This window comes from Chenopodium album, chromosome 6 (genome assembly GCF_948465745.1).
Source record: "Chenopodium album chromosome 6, dcCheAlbu1.1, whole genome shotgun sequence".
Taxonomy (NCBI): domain Eukaryota; kingdom Viridiplantae; phylum Streptophyta; class Magnoliopsida; order Caryophyllales; family Amaranthaceae; genus Chenopodium; species Chenopodium album.
Genome location: NC_137839.1, coordinates 1,304,570 through 1,320,859, shown reverse-complemented (window position 1 = coordinate 1,320,859; position 16,290 = coordinate 1,304,570). Strand labels below are relative to the sequence as shown.

At 34.1% G+C, this 16,290-nt stretch overlaps 3 protein-coding genes and 1 non-coding gene across 6 annotated transcripts; 2 read left to right on the top strand and 2 right to left on the bottom strand.

Moving 5' to 3' along the window:
- The first annotated feature begins 881 nt into the window (after positions 1-881).
- LOC145634199 (AP-4 complex subunit sigma) lies at positions 882-4,611 on the top strand. Its single transcript, XM_081685623.1, has 4 exons — positions 882-1,109; positions 2,024-2,110; positions 4,080-4,148; positions 4,232-4,611. The coding sequence occupies exons 1-4, from the start codon at positions 969-971 to the stop codon at positions 4,364-4,366; spliced, it is 432 nt and encodes a 143-aa protein (XP_081541749.1). The 5' UTR covers positions 882-968; the 3' UTR covers positions 4,367-4,611.
- Positions 3,209-3,358, top strand: LOC145637721 (small nucleolar RNA snoR135). Its single transcript, XR_014114456.1, has one exon. It is a non-coding gene; the product is annotated as a small nucleolar RNA snoR135 (small nucleolar RNA).
- Positions 4,612-4,851: 240 nt separating the features above from the next.
- LOC145634198 (F-box/FBD/LRR-repeat protein At1g13570-like) lies at positions 4,852-7,572 on the bottom strand. Of its 3 annotated transcripts, none has more exons than XM_081685620.1 (4): positions 7,380-7,572; positions 5,776-6,680; positions 5,512-5,667; positions 4,852-5,289 (listed from the first exon to the last, which is right to left on the bottom strand). In XM_081685620.1, exons 2-4 carry the CDS (start codon positions 6,655-6,657, stop codon positions 5,017-5,019), a joined length of 1,311 nt encoding a protein of 436 aa, XP_081541746.1. In that variant the 5' UTR covers positions 6,658-6,680; positions 7,380-7,572; the 3' UTR covers positions 4,852-5,016. The 3 variants fall into 3 exon arrangements, with proteins under 3 accessions (XP_081541746.1, XP_081541748.1, XP_081541747.1); XM_081685622.1 differs by having other exon boundaries at positions 5,055-5,144; XM_081685621.1 differs by having other exon boundaries at positions 5,076-5,201.
- A 1,256-nt stretch (positions 7,573-8,828) lies between these two features.
- Positions 8,829-10,337, bottom strand: LOC145636067 (F-box/FBD/LRR-repeat protein At1g13570-like). The gene is made up of 3 exons (XM_081687511.1): positions 9,585-10,337; positions 9,340-9,495; positions 8,829-9,208 (listed from the first exon to the last, which is right to left on the bottom strand). Exons 1-3 carry the CDS (start codon positions 10,335-10,337, stop codon positions 8,936-8,938), a joined length of 1,182 nt encoding a protein of 393 aa, XP_081543637.1. The 3' UTR covers positions 8,829-8,935.
- Positions 10,338-16,290: the final 5,953 nt, after the last annotated feature.

Here is a 16,290-nt window from a genome sequence, read left to right as displayed (position 1 = left end):
CGCCGCTCTTGCAATTGGGTCGTTGCGATTACGGGTTGGATGTCTAATTGTCCAGGTCCCAAAAAGGAATCTATTGATTCTCTCCAAATTGGTTGGACCGTAGGTGCGATGATTTACTTCACGGGCGAGGTCTCTGGTTCAAGTCCAGGATGGCCCAGCTGCGCCAGGGAAAAGAATAAGAATCGAAGAAGGAATTCTCCGTCCGATCAGCAGGAAGAGGCTCAGAGCCCTCCCATCGGTTTGGATCCCTGGTGATATTGATGACCCGCTTACTATCTCCAGGCTAACTAATTTAAAAAATTCAAACCTGCTCCCATTTCGAGTCTAGAGAAAAAATTACAAGTTCTTCCTAAGAAAGGATTTGCAGTCCTCCAGCGACGGCTGCTATACCCTTAGAGCAGAGTGAAGCAGAAATGCCCTCGCCCGGGAGGCTGCGGTCAAGATAAATAATAGCAAATATTTGATTTCCCTTTTTTGCTTCTTTTGTTTGAATATGCTTAACACACTTTCTGGTCGTCCCTCCAGCACACGGGGATCGGCCCTACGCGCCGGGGACCATCTTACCGCGGCTGCTGGCACGGAGTTCGAAGTGGAGTTTGACCCTCGCCCCCCCGGGGCCCAGATAAAGAATAGCGAGCTCGTACATTCAAAGTTTAAAAAGCTATGGAAATCGAACCCGAACTCTAAAACTATATTTTTTTTATGATTCCTTATTTCTATCGCATTGGGACTTAGTTTGGATTTAGTAGATAGAATAGACTTGAGTCACTTGACCACGCACCGTGGCACCATCCTAGCTAACCCATTGGCGCCCGAAACAGCCTAGCACATCCTAATATTATCCGTCTATCCTAGTTCAATTGTGACACCCTTGTTTCCAATCAAATAAAACACCAAACACTTTGTTGGGTTTCATAGCTAAATTAGAATTCTGTAAATTTCTCTCTGCAAAAATCAAGGATCAAACGATGACGATACGTTTCGTGTTAATGGTGAACAAACAAGGCCAAACTCGGCTAGCTCAGTACTACGAGTACCTCACTATCGACCAGCGCCGTGCTCTTGAGGGTGAGATCGTCCGCAAATGCCTCGCTCGCAACGATCAACAAGTCTCTCTCTTTTTCCTTTTTCTCTTTACTATTCTTAGATTTAGCTCAGTTTTGTTGGGAGTTATTTTGATCAAATTTGTGCTTTTTTGTGTATTGGGTCTTGCAATTTATTATTCATCTGAACATTGTGGGTCAAATCTGATTGTGGGTAGTTGTTAATTTTGAATTTTTGGTGTTTTTGATGGATTATTGATCTTGTTCATGCTTCTATTAACGAGCATTGATCTGGGTGTTATTGAAATTGGGCTTATTATGGAAATTTTGATCAATTCTGGGTTTTTTCTGTGATGGTTCTTGTAATTTGTCATCCATATGAACAAATTGGATTGCGGGTAGCTGTATACTTGAATTTGAATTTTAGGCTTTCCTCTTATTTGTTGTGATTTATGATCTTGTTTTTGCTGTTACTAATTTTGGGTGTTTAGGGTTTTGGATCCCCTTTTTGCAGAATTTAATGGCTGTTTGATCCTTATTGGAATTGCAAGGATATGTTTTTATTGTGGATTGTGACTTTGTGAGTATGACTTTTTATCATACATAAATAACAACAGAAAGCTTTAAATTTGCTAAGCTGAAGTGTGCAATTTGAGTGTTTGGAGGTGTTCTCTGACCTTGTTTTATTCCTGCATTGTGAAAAAACCAGCTATCTATGTGATTTTTATTTTTTGTAAGTTAATAATTTATGCTGTATCAAAGGTTTTAATGTTGTTTCCCCTTGTCTCGAATTGTCTGGTGTTGGTTAAATACAATATTTTTTAGCAATTTGATTATTCGCATAATATGAAAATCGTTCTTACTTTAGCAGCTGATTTAAAAGAAAATTAAATTTGTTCCACAAGTGAGTTTGTATGGACCGTGCTTGCTTCTGGTTTGACACATTACTAAACAAGCAATCCTCCCTTTTGACATGCCAGTGTTCGTTTGTGGAGCATCGCAATTACAAGATTGTATATAGGCGCTATGCATCTCTATTTTTCTTGGTTGGAGTTGACAACGATGAGGTGATTATTTGCTCTCATTTAAGTTTTTTTTGTCCAAATATGTTATTTCTAGCTGTAGCTTTGATATAGCTTGTCGTGTTTTAATCAGCTTAAGGCAGCCTTTTATTTTAGTGCACAGGCATGAATGCATGTGTATGTGTGCATGCTCACTTTTATTATCACTCTTTTGGGTATCAGGCTTCTTTATAACCTCAAAACCTCTCATGGGTATGGTATCCATGTTATAGGCGAAGTTCAAGCATTTTCTACTTTCAAAGAAAAAAAGGTCTTGAAACCACATTTTAGGATTTCTTAGTTGTTGTTTAGTTGGATACTTGAATGTAGGAAATTAGACCTTTGAGGGTTTTGTAAGTCTCATGGAGTCCAACTTGCTGAAAACTTGAAAAGTATTAAAACTGTTTGGTTGTAAGGAGTAGAGATTTTTTATCAAAAGCTCCACTTACCTTGCCCCAATTTGTGGCAAGTAAAATTCTCCAGTTATTTCCTCAGTTTCCTGCTTTTCACTTGGATTTTGTGCCAAACTGCCAACTAAACACCCGGTCAGACTCCTATGCTATGAATAATTTTCTTGTGTCTTCCATAGTAAGTGTTGTGTTGGTGATTTCTATGTTTTGTGGAGTCTTATTTGAGCAACAACTATACCCTGTGCTGATCCTGTCTTTGTGTTTCAGTATTGCGCTGTTAAAACGTGTTATAGATTAAAATAATTTCCTTCCATCTTTGTTGGGAAAAGGGATCAACTATGTTTCGTGATATCTGTTGATTCTCCTATTATCACAGTCTTATATGATATCTCCAAATTTACATTTCTTCTGCTAGTGTGCTACTCGTTAAATTTGGGTCTGTATACTCTATTGGGGGATGTAAATTTCATCATATGATGATTTGTACATTGTACCTCCAAAAAACAATACAAGTTAACATGTTCTGCAGATGATTTTACTTTCAGTAACCTTGATATTTTTTCTATCGGAAGGTTGAGGATAGAAGTGTTTTTGTGCTTTGCTGTAAAAAGTGTAAATGCACTCTTGCTGAATGTAATAAGCATTGTCTTTTTGTACATCCATTTTGGTGATTCTTCAATCAGAGGGCATGAAAATAGCTGGGATTGTGTGTATCAGTATTATGTGGCAATCTTGCGCTCTATAATGAAAGAATTCCCCGCAACATCATCATCCATTGGGAAGATGGGCAGTTGAGTTTCTTCTCATATCTATGGACATCTCAATAATCATCTTCCCTAAACTATTTTATCCTCATCTCATCTCCTTTTTCCTTTCACTTTCAAACATTATGAGCCTCTTACCTTAGATTTCCTTGCCTGTCAAATTTACCATTCCGTTCTTGGCTTAAGGTCCTCCATAAGAGAGATTATATATAAAATTAAGGTTTAAACTTTGAAGTGAAGATGGAAATATTATGTTATTAGCTATTCTCCAATTTCTTGAATATTGCTTAGTTAATATGTTTAATCTTGCTTGTGTATACACTATACATATGCTGATGGCATTCTATAATACAAAAAAGTTGTACATTTAGGATAAGTGGGTGGTAAAGCAGGGCAAACTTCAATTATCAATTTTTTTTTTTATTGTCTTTTGGTTTATGTTTGGAATCCGGAATCTATCAACAGCTCAAGCTCAACACTATTTGGCCTACTTATTCCTGTTAAATCCTTACTTGGAATTCGAGATAGATATGAGACTGGTGTAACTTTTGTTTAACTTTTCATCCCCCTCTCTCAATGCTGTAGTGTCTTCAGTAACCGAGCTCTTCTGATGCAAATCATAGAACAATTAATTTAGTCAAGTCTCATAGTTTTCATCTTGTTTTAATGTAGTCTGTTGCTTGCGATTTTTATGTGTAATGTACTGATGGAGATGCTCTGTGTTATGATTTCTTTGTTGCATAAATTAACTCTCACCTCAGCATTTAATCAAGTATTTTATTGCTCTCTTATATGTTGCAGAATGAGCTTGCCATCCTGGAGTTCATACATTTATTGGTAGAAACCATGGATCGACACTTTGGCAATGTGGTGAGTGTCATTTTGCGTACTTCCTTCTTAAAACTTGTATTATCATATGGTCTTTATTCTTAATTTTGATTGTGATAATGCAGTGTGAGCTGGATATTATGTTCCATCTAGAAAAAGCGCATTTTATGTTGGAGGAAATGGTGATGAATGGATGTATCGTGGAGACGAACAAATCTAACATTTTGGCCCCTATACAGTTGATGGATAAAGCATCTTAATTATGTGCTTGGATGAGGTACATTTTAGGCTATATTGTATATGTTGACATTCTTCTTTTCGCCAAATTCACAAAATCAACAGAATGAGGACAGTGCTGTTAACTTTTTCTCAGTTGTATGTTAACAATCATTAAGTTTGTTACTAAGCCTGTTTTATTTCAAGAATGTTAGTGGAACTTTCCTTTCTATGGAATAGCTGTAATTTTGTCATTCAAATGAGATAAAATGAAGTTATATTATAATTTTGTCATTCAAATAGATTTTGCCTTTGGTTATGCTCTTGGTTATTGCAACTCCTGTGACACCTTTAGCTCTAATGTGTTATCAAACTTGAGTTGCAATTCTTCAAGCACAAATAGTTATGGTTATGCATTGACAATCATGAAAGTCCAGCCGTTGCAATAATAATAAGCCGGAGAAAGTATTTCTTTCTTCTGTTTCTATTTTCATTAGTTTGGGGCAAAACATGAGTTCAATTTAACATGTTATAATCAACAAAAGCTCCTCAAATATCAAAATTTTCCCAAACATTTTACTACAGTACGGGGTAGTAGATAGCAAAACACAAGCTCTAGAACATATGAGGAGATTGCATGAAAAGAAGTAAATAACTACGCATTAATCAACACATAAGGTCATTCCTAGATCCTCTATTGCGCCAAATAAACAATTTTTGCCTTTGTCGATGCTCTTGGCAACTGCAATAGCTCTCGCAACACCTTTAGCTCTGAAGTCGAGTCAAGATAACTACACTTCAACAGCAATTTTTCCAGCACAACTGAGATACCAAGCAAATATTCAATCAATTTGAGCTCCACACTTGAACCAGTAAATCCTGTAATTTTTGCCTTAATGAGTTGTCCAAGCTTATAATTATCGTCATAGTCAAATTTGTGCTGAAGAATGCATTTGTTCGGAGTAAACTGTCCACAATGACAGTAATTTTTTTAGCATCAAGAAACACAGGGGTGCCTTGTATAGTAACGGTAAATGAACAAAAGTACGAAACTCTTAAAAGTTACATAGGGTAATATCGACTTCTGCAACATGTTTCATGCTGTAAAACTATGGCTATTATCTTCGAGATCTGTGAGTCAATTCTAAACATATGCTATACAATTAAAGCATAAAATTAGAATACTTACTGATAATTCAAGATCTTTGATATAGGGACAATTTTGAACCATGCTGATTGTGAAACAAAATACATTAAAATCATCCAAGTCGAGTTTTGTCAGGCAAAGCTTTTGCAGGTGATTAAATGTCAGAGTAAGTTTGTTGTTACAACCTGCAGCCAAGAACTTGCATAGCAAAGAGAACAGAGATTATATAAAGGGACCAATATATAAAACAAGTATGTTCAAATAATGAATACTATAACAGAAATTGTAGCTTTGATTTTAATTTACCTTACAGAGGGTTCCATCCAATTGAAGGTATTCAAGCTTAACTTGTGGAATTGCAAGAATCTTAATAGCGCGAACTGTTTCTAATCTATCTGTGTGTGAAGTGTACTCCATTCTGGAGAAAGATAGTGAAACGCGCTTCAGATAAGAAGCATTTTTGAAATCCAGCGGCACAAAAGAACCTTGAATAGTTAAGCTTTCAAGGATAGACGCATGTTCAAATTTCAGATCAGAAAAGCCAGTGCAATATTCAAGGCTTAATGTAGTAAGTCGCGGGCAACTTGAGATCAAACTTGTGAATAATCCACCATGTTTAAACTTAACAAGCAGTAGCTTAAGAGTCCGAAGATGAGCAAAGCCGATACAGTCACTTGGTGGAGTGTAATTCAGTTCATAGCAATGCAATTTCAATTTCACCAGCTCACTGCATGCGAAAATACATGAAGGCAGAATGGTTTTAGGTGCGCCACCAAACCCGACAAAATTCGTAAGACTCAATCTCCTAATCCCGGCTCTTGAAAGAAAAGATAACCACTGGCTGAGATTAAGGTTGATGAGTTGAGGATGTTGTGGAACATAAAGATAGAACTCATGTATAGGACCATTGTGATGAAGCAATATATTACTGATGATGTTGCTGATGTTTTGGTAATCGTAATGTCCACTTATTTTATGTTCTTCCCAGAAAGTATAATCAAAGACAAGGTGCCTAATGGACAGCCAATAACGCCTCCATTTTCGTGATAGCACACTCGTCTTAGCTGCCATCGACAGTGGTAAGCGTTTCAGGATCTTCTCTGCCAAATGAGATGGCAGATTACTGATTAAGTCTTGGTTGGGTTCAGGAATCTTGGTCCTTTTAATATTAGACTGGGAAGAAGCCATTGTCCACTACTTAGAGATTAAACCTGGAATTTGGCTAAGTCTTATAAGATGACTATACAAAATAGAAAGGTGCATTTAGTGTAACACCCAAGTACTACACACAAGTACACAACACCCACAAGGATCGACTACAAAACAATCAACCAAGAACAACCACCCAAATTCAGCACAGATAATCAAGAACATGAATCGATAATTCGATATGGAAGAAATTAAGAAATCACAATGACATTATATATACACGTGGAAAAGAGAAAATACAAGTTTATTTTCATCATGAACAACAATTATTTATCTAGTGGCAATAAAATCACAATGTAGGGCCTGTTCATATTTACTGAACTGAACTGATTGGAGCTGAACTGAACTGAACTGATCTGATTGGAACTGAACTGAACTAAGCTGAAATGAATATTTTATGAGAGAGGGAAATTAAGAGCTGAACTGAACTGAACTGAACTGATTGGAGCTGAAATGAACTGAACTGAAAATAAGTTAATATGAACAGGCCCGTAGTGGTTTAGTGCAAAATACCCTTATAATATTACAACTGTGCCTTTAGATTAACATAACAAGATCAATGGGCTCCCCCCAAAAAAACCCTTGATGCATTATGATAAAACTGAGGTCAAAAGAAACCAAACAAGTTTCACAACCCACAAACAAGTACATACATGCATAAGAGAACAACAACTAGAAGAGCAAAAAGTGAAGAGTATCACCAAACATATATAGGGTCACTGTCAAGCAGCAATTCCAGACAAAGCAGAGCTTCAAATGACGATCCAACCGTTCAAGTAGAGGCACTATGAATTCCCAAAATTAGAGAACGATCTAATGGTGAAAGTTTTGTGAAGGTTGTTCTTAAAAAATGAAGCTAAGCTTCACTCAAAAGTCAAAAACCCCTCTCTGCTCCTAAACTCCTTTCTTGAATTTTGATAGGGACCTTTCCCAACAAAGCTTCCAAGAGAAGCCGCTATTTAAAGTCCAAATGAACCAAACTCCTTAAAGGCTTCACCCAAAATTTACACTAGACTTAACACTTGTTAGAGCCCGTTCTCTTCAGCTTATTTTTAGTTCAGTTCAGTTCATCTTTAATCAGTTCAGTTTTTATCAGTTCAGTTTTTATCTTAATTTCCTTCTCTCATAAAATATTCAGTTCAGCTCAAGTTAAGTTCAGTTGACTTCAGCCAATCAAAACAGGCCCTTACATATAAGCTAAACCCATTTGAAAGTATTACCTCCGTTTTTTTAGTTGATACGTCGTCATTTTTCTTTAATCGCGTTTTTTGATTTATAAGTAATGAAAAATATAATCACGTGAGATTTTGTTAGATTTACCACAATATATAGCTGAAATATCAATTTTTTATAATTTTTGTTTATCAATAATTAAATACGAATCTATTAATGGTTTAATTTGTACATTGGCAAACGTTACCAAAAAAACGTGACAACTTAAAAGAAACGGAAAAAATATTTATTACATGCTCTTTATAAATGTCGTATAATGTCGTATGACTTTTTATTTATGAATCAATTCTCATTACATAAAAAATATTGTCAATGGTCGTTCTACCCTTGACATATAATTCAATTGATTAACGAGGAAAAGTAATCCCTAAATAGTACTAATGGTCTATCCAGAGTTATTAATGGCTTCTTTAAATACAATCAAGCCTACTTACGTGAAACTATGTAAATTAATGACATTGACCACATTACTTAACTTCTTAATTATCTATTCAACTACTCATGTGATGAACTTCAAACCCTTAATTGGTCTATCCAAACCCAACAAAACCCAACTCCCGTTGCTAATAAAACAATGGATTAAACAAATAGATTTATTCCCATATCTTCTTCAAGCACAAATGGTTATGCATTCACAATCATGAAAGTCCAGCCGTTACAATAATAATAAGCCGGAGGAAGTATTTCTCTCTTTTTTTTTGAACAAAGATTGATTCAATAATCAATAGTAATTGATTTATATCTTTCTTCTGTATCTATTTTCATTAGTTTGGGGCATATTGCCTTAGCATGGGAGACAGGGAGAGTATTTGTTTTTGAATGTAAGACATAAGTTTGGGGTAAAATATGAATTCAGTACAATATTTTCTTCAGCAAAATTTCTCCAGTCTTCAATTCTCAAAATATTCCCCAAGCATTTTATACATGCATTGATATACTTAACATTTCATATAGCAAAACAAAGCTCTTGATCCTTTGAGGAAATTGCAAGAACATAACTATACATAATAACAACCTATATCTTTTATTGCACCAGGCAAACAAGTTTAGCCCTTTTCGATGCTCTTGGCAACTGCAATAGCTCTCGCAACACCTTTAGCTCTGAGCTCGGGTCAAGTTTAGCACACTTAAACATAAATTTTTTCAGCCTAACTGAGATACCAGCAATATATTCAACCAATTTGAGCTCCGCACTTGAGCCAGTAATACCTGTAATTTTTGCCTTAAGGAGGTGTCTAAGCTTAAAATTTTTGTCGTAGTCAAATTTGTGCTGAAGATCGTTTTTACTCGGAGTAACCTGTCCACAATAACACAGTAATTTCCTTAGCATCAAAAAACACAGGGGAACACGATAATTAAACAAAAATCTTTACAGTTTCTTGCTGTAGAAATATGGTTATACTTTGAAATTCATGTTTACATACTTACTGATAATTCAAGATACTTGATATAGGGACAATTTTGAACCATGTTGATAGTGAAACAAAATACATTAAAATCATCCAAGTCGAGTTTTGTCAGGCAAAGACTTCGCAGGTGACTAAATGTCTGAGAAAGTTTTTCGAAACAGCCTGCAGCCAAGGACTTGCATAACAAAGAAAACAGATTTTATATAAAGGGACCGAAATATATTTATCAGATATTGAATACGGAGTACTATATATGCATTTTACCTTACAGAGGAGGCCATCAAATCGAAGGAATTGAAGCTCAACAGGCGGCAATGCAAGAGCCAGAATCGCGCTGACAGTTTCTAAGTAAGTAGTGTTTTCCATTGGGGACAAAGATAGTGAAATGCGCTTAAGATGGAATGTATTTCTGAAAGCCAGTGATGCAAAAGAACCTTGAATACTTAAAATTTTAAGGATAGGCACATGATCAAAAACCAGATTAGTAATTCCAACGCAATCTTTAAGCCTTAAATGAGTAAGTCGTGGACATCTTGTGATCAAACTACTGAAAACATCATGTTTAAATTCAACAGACAGTAGCTCAAGATTCCGAAGATAAGCAAAACCTATACAGTCACTTGGTGGAGCATTCAGATTCAGTGCATAATTAACAATCTTCAAATGAACCAGCTCATTACATGCGAAAATATGAGAAGGCATAACAGGTAGGCTATCAGCTTTAGCCAAATTCACAAGAGTGACCTTTTTAATCGCGGCTCTTGAGAGAAAAGATAGCCACTGACTTATATTAAGATAAAATTCATGATCAGGATCACTTGGAACATGAAGATAGAACTCATGAACAGGACCGTTGTGATATAGCAATATACTACCAATGATTTCATTGATACGTTTCCAGTCAAAATTTGTGTTGGATTTATGTTCTTCCCAGAAAGATTTATCAAAGACAAAGTACTTAAGGGACAACCAATTACGCCTCCATTTTCTTGATAGCACACTCGTCTTACCTACCATGGACACTGGTAAACGTTTAAGGATCTCGTCTATCAGATCAGTTGGAAGACTACTGATTAAATCTTGGTTGCTTTCAGGGGATTTTTTTATTAGACTCAGAAGAAGCCATTTTTCACTAATTAGAGTTCGAACCTGAAATTTGGCCAAGTCTTTATAAGAGGAGTATACAAACAATTAACAATGTAGAAAAGTGTATTTAGTGCCAAAACCCACAAATATAACCAAAAACAACCCAAATTCACTACAAATAATTCACCAAGCAAAACAACCAAGATGGCACAATATAAGCGTAAAAAAAAACACTTTGATGTGAAGAGTAAAAACCACGGGACTTGTAAGGTTTTCATATATATATATATATATATTTTTTTATGATTATACTACCTCCGTTTTAAATTATTTGCAACAATTTGACATAATTTGTATTTGCAGCGGTGGTAGTAATGAAATTGAGGGCAAAAGATACCCAAATCAGTTGACAAAGTCTCAAAGTGTCACAACCAACCAACAAGTACATGGCAATGGATCGGATTCGGATCGGGTGGAGCTTCACCCGCATCCATCCATTACTCTAATCACTCCATCCACATCCATCCGTCATCCGCTTCACCCATCATCCAAATCCATCCGTCCATCATCCGCGGATGAAACGGGTGGAGCGGATGACTAATGGATGAGTATTAAAGTGGAAAAAAACTCACATAAACTCTAATTTTCGGTTATTTGTACAATAATTTTTTTATTTTATTAATACAAAATGAAACAATAACAATATATTGTTTGAAAAATTAATTTGCAACAAAAAAATAAGTAATTTTCTTGCACATTTCATATTTTATTATTAAAATTCTTAGATTAAAAAATATAATATATGTTAAACGGGTGGGTGGATGGTTAGCGGGTGAAAAAAGTATCATCCACATCCGATCCGATCCATCACCCGCTTCATCCGTCACCCGCTTCTCATCCATTTAATTCGGGTTTTCGTCCATTTATTTATAGCGGGTGGAGCGGGTTCGTGGATATCCACTTATTATTGCCATCCCTAAGAATAATAAGTAAAAGGGCAAAAGTGAAGAATATTACCAAAACACAGGGTTTCTGTCTAACAGCAATTCCAGACAAATCAGAGCTTTAAATGACGATCCAACCGTTCAAGTAGAGGCTTTATGAATTCTAAATAAGCTGAAAAAATTTGAGCACGACTTAACGGTGAAATTTTCGGCAATGGACAGTTTTGTGAAGGTTGTCCGTGAAAAACCGAACCTAAGAAGATTCACTTAAAAAACCCTCTCCTCTCCTTCTTGACTTTTGATACTAGCTCAATAGCTCTTACACTCCTCAGTCCTCAACTCCTCATACAATGTATTTATGTACGGCTCCTTCTCTTCAAATTGTATGTTACTCCGTACATCCTAATCCCTCCGTCCCAAAAGTTCCACCCTTTTGGGTCGATTTTGTGGTTATGAAGAAACTTAAATTAAAAGGAATTAAAACATATTGGAAAGATAAATTTAAATTAAAACAAGTAAAAATATATTGGAAAGAATAAAGTATTAAAAATACATGGAAAAAATAAAATTTTATATGGGGAAGCTAATTTTGCACAAATATTGTTGTAAATTGATGGGTATTTTAATGCAAACGAGTAAATCTTTTGGGACTAAAATTAGGCCAAAAGGGTCGAAGTTTTGAAGACGGGAAGAGTACTAAAGTACATTGGAAATGTAAAGTACATTTTTTTTATTAAAAAAATATAGCCAAAATCCGGTAGCTTGCAACCATAATATCATATAGTGATATAGCCAATATAGGATATCATCCAAAGAATAGAGGATATCAAATTATACTTCGTATTATCATATCATATCATATAACTAATATATAAAGTTAAACTTTTAGCCAGGCGACGAGATAGAGTTATATAGAATTCAATTTGTAGGATAAAAAAGTTAATTTATAATTCTATTTTCAATCAAATTTGGATAGAATTTTAGGATAAAATTGTTGATTTAGAGTTTTATTTTCGATAAAGTACCACTATTTCATATGTACAAATTAAATTATAATTTTACTAGTTTTGTGCCCGTGCGATGCCCGGGTTGCTTATTGAATTTTAAGATAAATTTTTAATCTATATTTCAAATTTTAAAACATATCATTGATACAAAATTAGTTAGGAATTGATGTGTTTTTGTGATGATTTAAACTATATAGTAGACATGTAATGACTAATAATAATAACATTGGTGAAAAACATTTCTTGACCCGTAACCTGAAATAATGACCCTGTCTGAAATGACTCGTGACCCGACCCGATTGACAGGTCTACACACAGTAATAAAATTATATTAGATTGTAAAGTATATTGTTTTAATTGATTAGAATATATTATAAATAATGGATGTGGTGCATTTTGAGCTAATTCCTTCGCTCCAAAAAAATACTATGATACAAAAAATAAATTTATATGATAATTTATGAGTGTTAAAAATTTTTTAATAAAATTATAATTTAATTTATACATATGAAATATTGGTACTTTATCGAAAATAAAACTCTAAATTAACAATTTTATCCTAAAATTCTATCCAAATTTGATTGAAAATAGAATTTTAAATTAACTTTTTTATCCTACAAATTGAATTCTATATAACTTTATCCTACGTGGCGCGACACTCAGTGGCGGACCTACACGTGTGCACACTGGGTCACGTGACTCAGCAGTGCCAAAATAATAATAATAATAATAATAATAATAATAATAATAATAAGAAAAAACAAAAAAACAAGAAAGAACGGCTGAACGACAAAGCACAAAGGCCCAAAACGCGTGAAAGAAAGAACGGAAACCTCACAACCCTAAATCCCTCTCTCGCAATCTCGCATTCGCCGCTACTTCGCCGGAGCAGCCAACCACGCCGGAGCAGCCTACCTTCAGTCTTCTCACGTTCATCCGTTCGTCCCCTTCGTCGTTCAAACAACAGTTCATTCGTTCGTGGAACGGTGGAATCGTGGTTCGTCGTTCATCCCTAAGGCCCGACTCGGCCGACTGCCCGACTGGACGGCGCCCTCACCCCTCGGAATCTCAGATCTACGCCAGTAACACCACCGAGCACGGCGAGCAGCCGTCTGTCTAGCACGGACCACCGAATCACCGATTGAAGGATTTGAACTTTGAAGGCAGGCGCCAGCAAGCAGTGAAGCAGCAAGGTATTTACTAATTTACACCTTTTAATTTGTTTTGTTAATTATAAATTTGTATAATTTTAGTCATTTGATTGATTAAATTGAACTGAATTGTTGATTTGTTGTTCATTTTTGTGTTAATTACTTAATTAATTATAATTTCAGATTTTCAGTCATTTATAAATTATAATTTCATAGTCTTGATCTCTTGAAAATTTGAAATTGACAAAATGACAGGTTGTTGGCCTTGTTACTTGTTGTAAATCTTGTAATGTTGTTCATTGTGGATTTGTGGTGTTGAAATGCAGAATTGTTGATTAGGTGGTCATTTGATTCAGATTTGATTGATATTTGAATGTATTATGTGTATTCAAATGAATTGAAATTGTGTAATGTGTATATATGATTGTATAAATGAATTGCTGATTTTTTTTTGTAATTGCTTATTTGCTTAAATGATTTTTAGAATGAAGCAGAAACGTACTCCAAATAAAATGCAGAATTTCGCTAGCTTCTTTGCTAAATGTAATCCTCATCCTCCTAGTCAACAAAATTCTTCTCCAAATGAACAAATTTCCACTCCACATCATACTAGTGAACAACATACCTCTCCCACACACAATTCACCTCAAATTTCCCCTCAAAGATCACCTCATAATTCCACTTTTAGTTTGTAAGATGAATTATTTAGGTACTATTTGGTTGTAGTATGGATTATTTTTGTTTGATTGAATGATTGAAATGAAGGTGGTTGTCATATATATATTTTTGTTAGTATTTTTGGATTCGAAATTTTTTTTTCTTTTACAGGTGATCAATTATTCAGGGTGACTCACAAGGACGGAAATCCTGGATCCGCCACTGGCGACATTTGGCGAAAAATTAGAACGCCAAATGTCGCTACCTCGTCGCCTGACTAAAAGTTTAGCTTTATATATTAGTTATATGATTAAAAAAAATTATAACACTCATAAATTATCATATAAATTTATTTTTTGTATCATAGTATTTTTTTGGAACAAAGGAATTAACTCAAAATGCACCACATCCATTATTTATAATATATTCTAATCAATTAAAACAATATATTTTACAATCTAATATAAATTTATTATTGTGTGTAGATCTGTCAATCGGGTCGGGTCACGAGTCATTTCGGACAAAGTCATTATTTCAGGTTACGGGTCAAGAAATGTTTTTCACCAATGTTATTATTATTAGTCATTAAATGCCTACTATATAGTTTAAATTATCACAAAAACACATCAATTCCTAACTAATTTTGTATCAATGATATATTTTAAAATTTGACATATAGATTAAAAATTTATCTTAAAATTCAATAAACAACCCGGGCATCGCACGGGCACAAAACTATTAAAGAATTTAGAGTTTTATTTTCGATAAAGTATCAATATTTCATATATACAAATTAAATTATAATTTTATTAAAAAAAAAATTATTACACTCATAAATTATCATATAAATTTATTTTTTGTATCATAGTTTTTTTGGAGCGAAGGAATTAGCTCAAATGCACCACATCCATTATTTATAATATATTCTAATCAATTAAAACAATATACTTTACAATCTAGAGTCATTTCAGACAGGGTCATTATTTCAGGTTACGGGTCAAGAAATGTTTTTCACCAATGTTATTATTAGTCATTACATGCCTACTATATAGTTTAAATCATCACAAAAATACATCAATTCCTAAGTAATTTTGTATCAATGATATGTTTTAAAATTTGACATATAGATTAAAAATTTATCTTAAAATTCAATAAACAACTCGGGCATCGCACGGGTACAAAACTAGTATAGCCAATAAAAGATATCATCCAGCCAATAGAGGATATCAAAAACTTGTTGGATTGACGAAATATTTGATCAGTCCGTACTGACGCAATATATTCTCTTTATATACCTTCCAATTAGCAATAATATTTGTGCAAATTTAGCTTTCCATGTAAATTTTACTTTTAGTATATACTTTTATTTCTTTATCTCTATACTTTTTTTGCAAATCCTACGTAAATTTCTCTTTTGAACCTACTTTTATTAGGTTCCCCATACACTCTCGTACTTCTAACTTAAGTTTCTTAATACTCGTGAAAACTCCCCAAAAGAGTCGTTCTTTTAGAGACAGATGGAGTAATATTTTAATTAAATGTATGAATTTGGATGATCGGATCGGGTCTGATGAGGTCGGATCGGGTCGGGTCAATTTTTAAAATTTTATCATAATATTTTGTGTTCTAAAGATCATATAAAAATCACATAGCTTGGTAGTAAGACACTTAGTTCTAGAGTTAAAAGGTTGTGAGTTCAAATCTTGTGGTGAATTTTTTTTTAATTATTATAAGTGCATGACATGTAATGAAAACAAATGGAAGGGAGAGCTACATGGAGAAACGCCTTTTAATATATAAGTATAGATTATCATTATCAATTCAATTAATCAAGTTATGAATAGTGTTGTGACGATTGTACATATGAAATATTGGTATTTTATCGAAAATAAAAGTATAAATTAACAATTTTATCCTAAAATTCTATCCAAATTTGATTGAAAATATAATTCTAAAATTAACTTTTTTATCCTACAAATTGAATTCTATATAACTCTATCCTACGTGGCGCGACATTTGGCGAAAAGTTAGAACGCCAAGATTTGTGCAAATTTAGCTTTCCATGTAAATTTTCCTTTTAGTATATACTTTTATTTCTTTATCTCTATACTTTTTTTTTGCAAAT

Excerpts from the sequence above, each read along its gene's own strand:
- LOC145634199 (XM_081685623.1), top strand. The coding sequence starts at position 969 with ATGACGATACGTTTCGTGTTAATGGTGAACAAACAAGGCCAAACTCGG. Across the intron at positions 2,111-4,079 it reads TTGGAGTTGACAACGATGAG|AATGAGCTTGCCATCCTGGA; the intron begins GTGATTATTTGC and ends TATATGTTGCAG. Across the intron at positions 4,149-4,231 it reads ATCGACACTTTGGCAATGTG|TGTGAGCTGGATATTATGTT; the intron begins GTGAGTGTCATT and ends GTGATAATGCAG.
- LOC145634198 (XM_081685620.1), bottom strand. The coding sequence starts at position 6,657 with ATGGCTTCTTCCCAGTCTAATATTAAAAGGACCAAGATTCCTGAACCC. Across the intron at positions 5,668-5,775 it reads TGGATGGAACCCTCTGTAAG|TTCTTGGCTGCAGGTTGTAA; the intron begins GTAAATTAAAAT and ends TTGCTATGCAAG. Across the intron at positions 5,290-5,511 it reads TCAAAGATCTTGAATTATCA|TTTACTCCGAACAAATGCAT; the intron begins GTAAGTATTCTA and ends CATTGTGGACAG.
- LOC145636067 (XM_081687511.1), bottom strand. The coding sequence starts at position 10,337 with ATGGTAGGTAAGACGAGTGTGCTATCAAGAAAATGGAGGCGTAATTGG. Across the intron at positions 9,496-9,584 it reads TTGATGGCCTCCTCTGTAAG|TCCTTGGCTGCAGGCTGTTT; the intron begins GTAAAATGCATA and ends TTGTTATGCAAG. Across the intron at positions 9,209-9,339 it reads TCAAGTATCTTGAATTATCA|GTTACTCCGAGTAAAAACGA; the intron begins GTAAGTATGTAA and ends TATTGTGGACAG.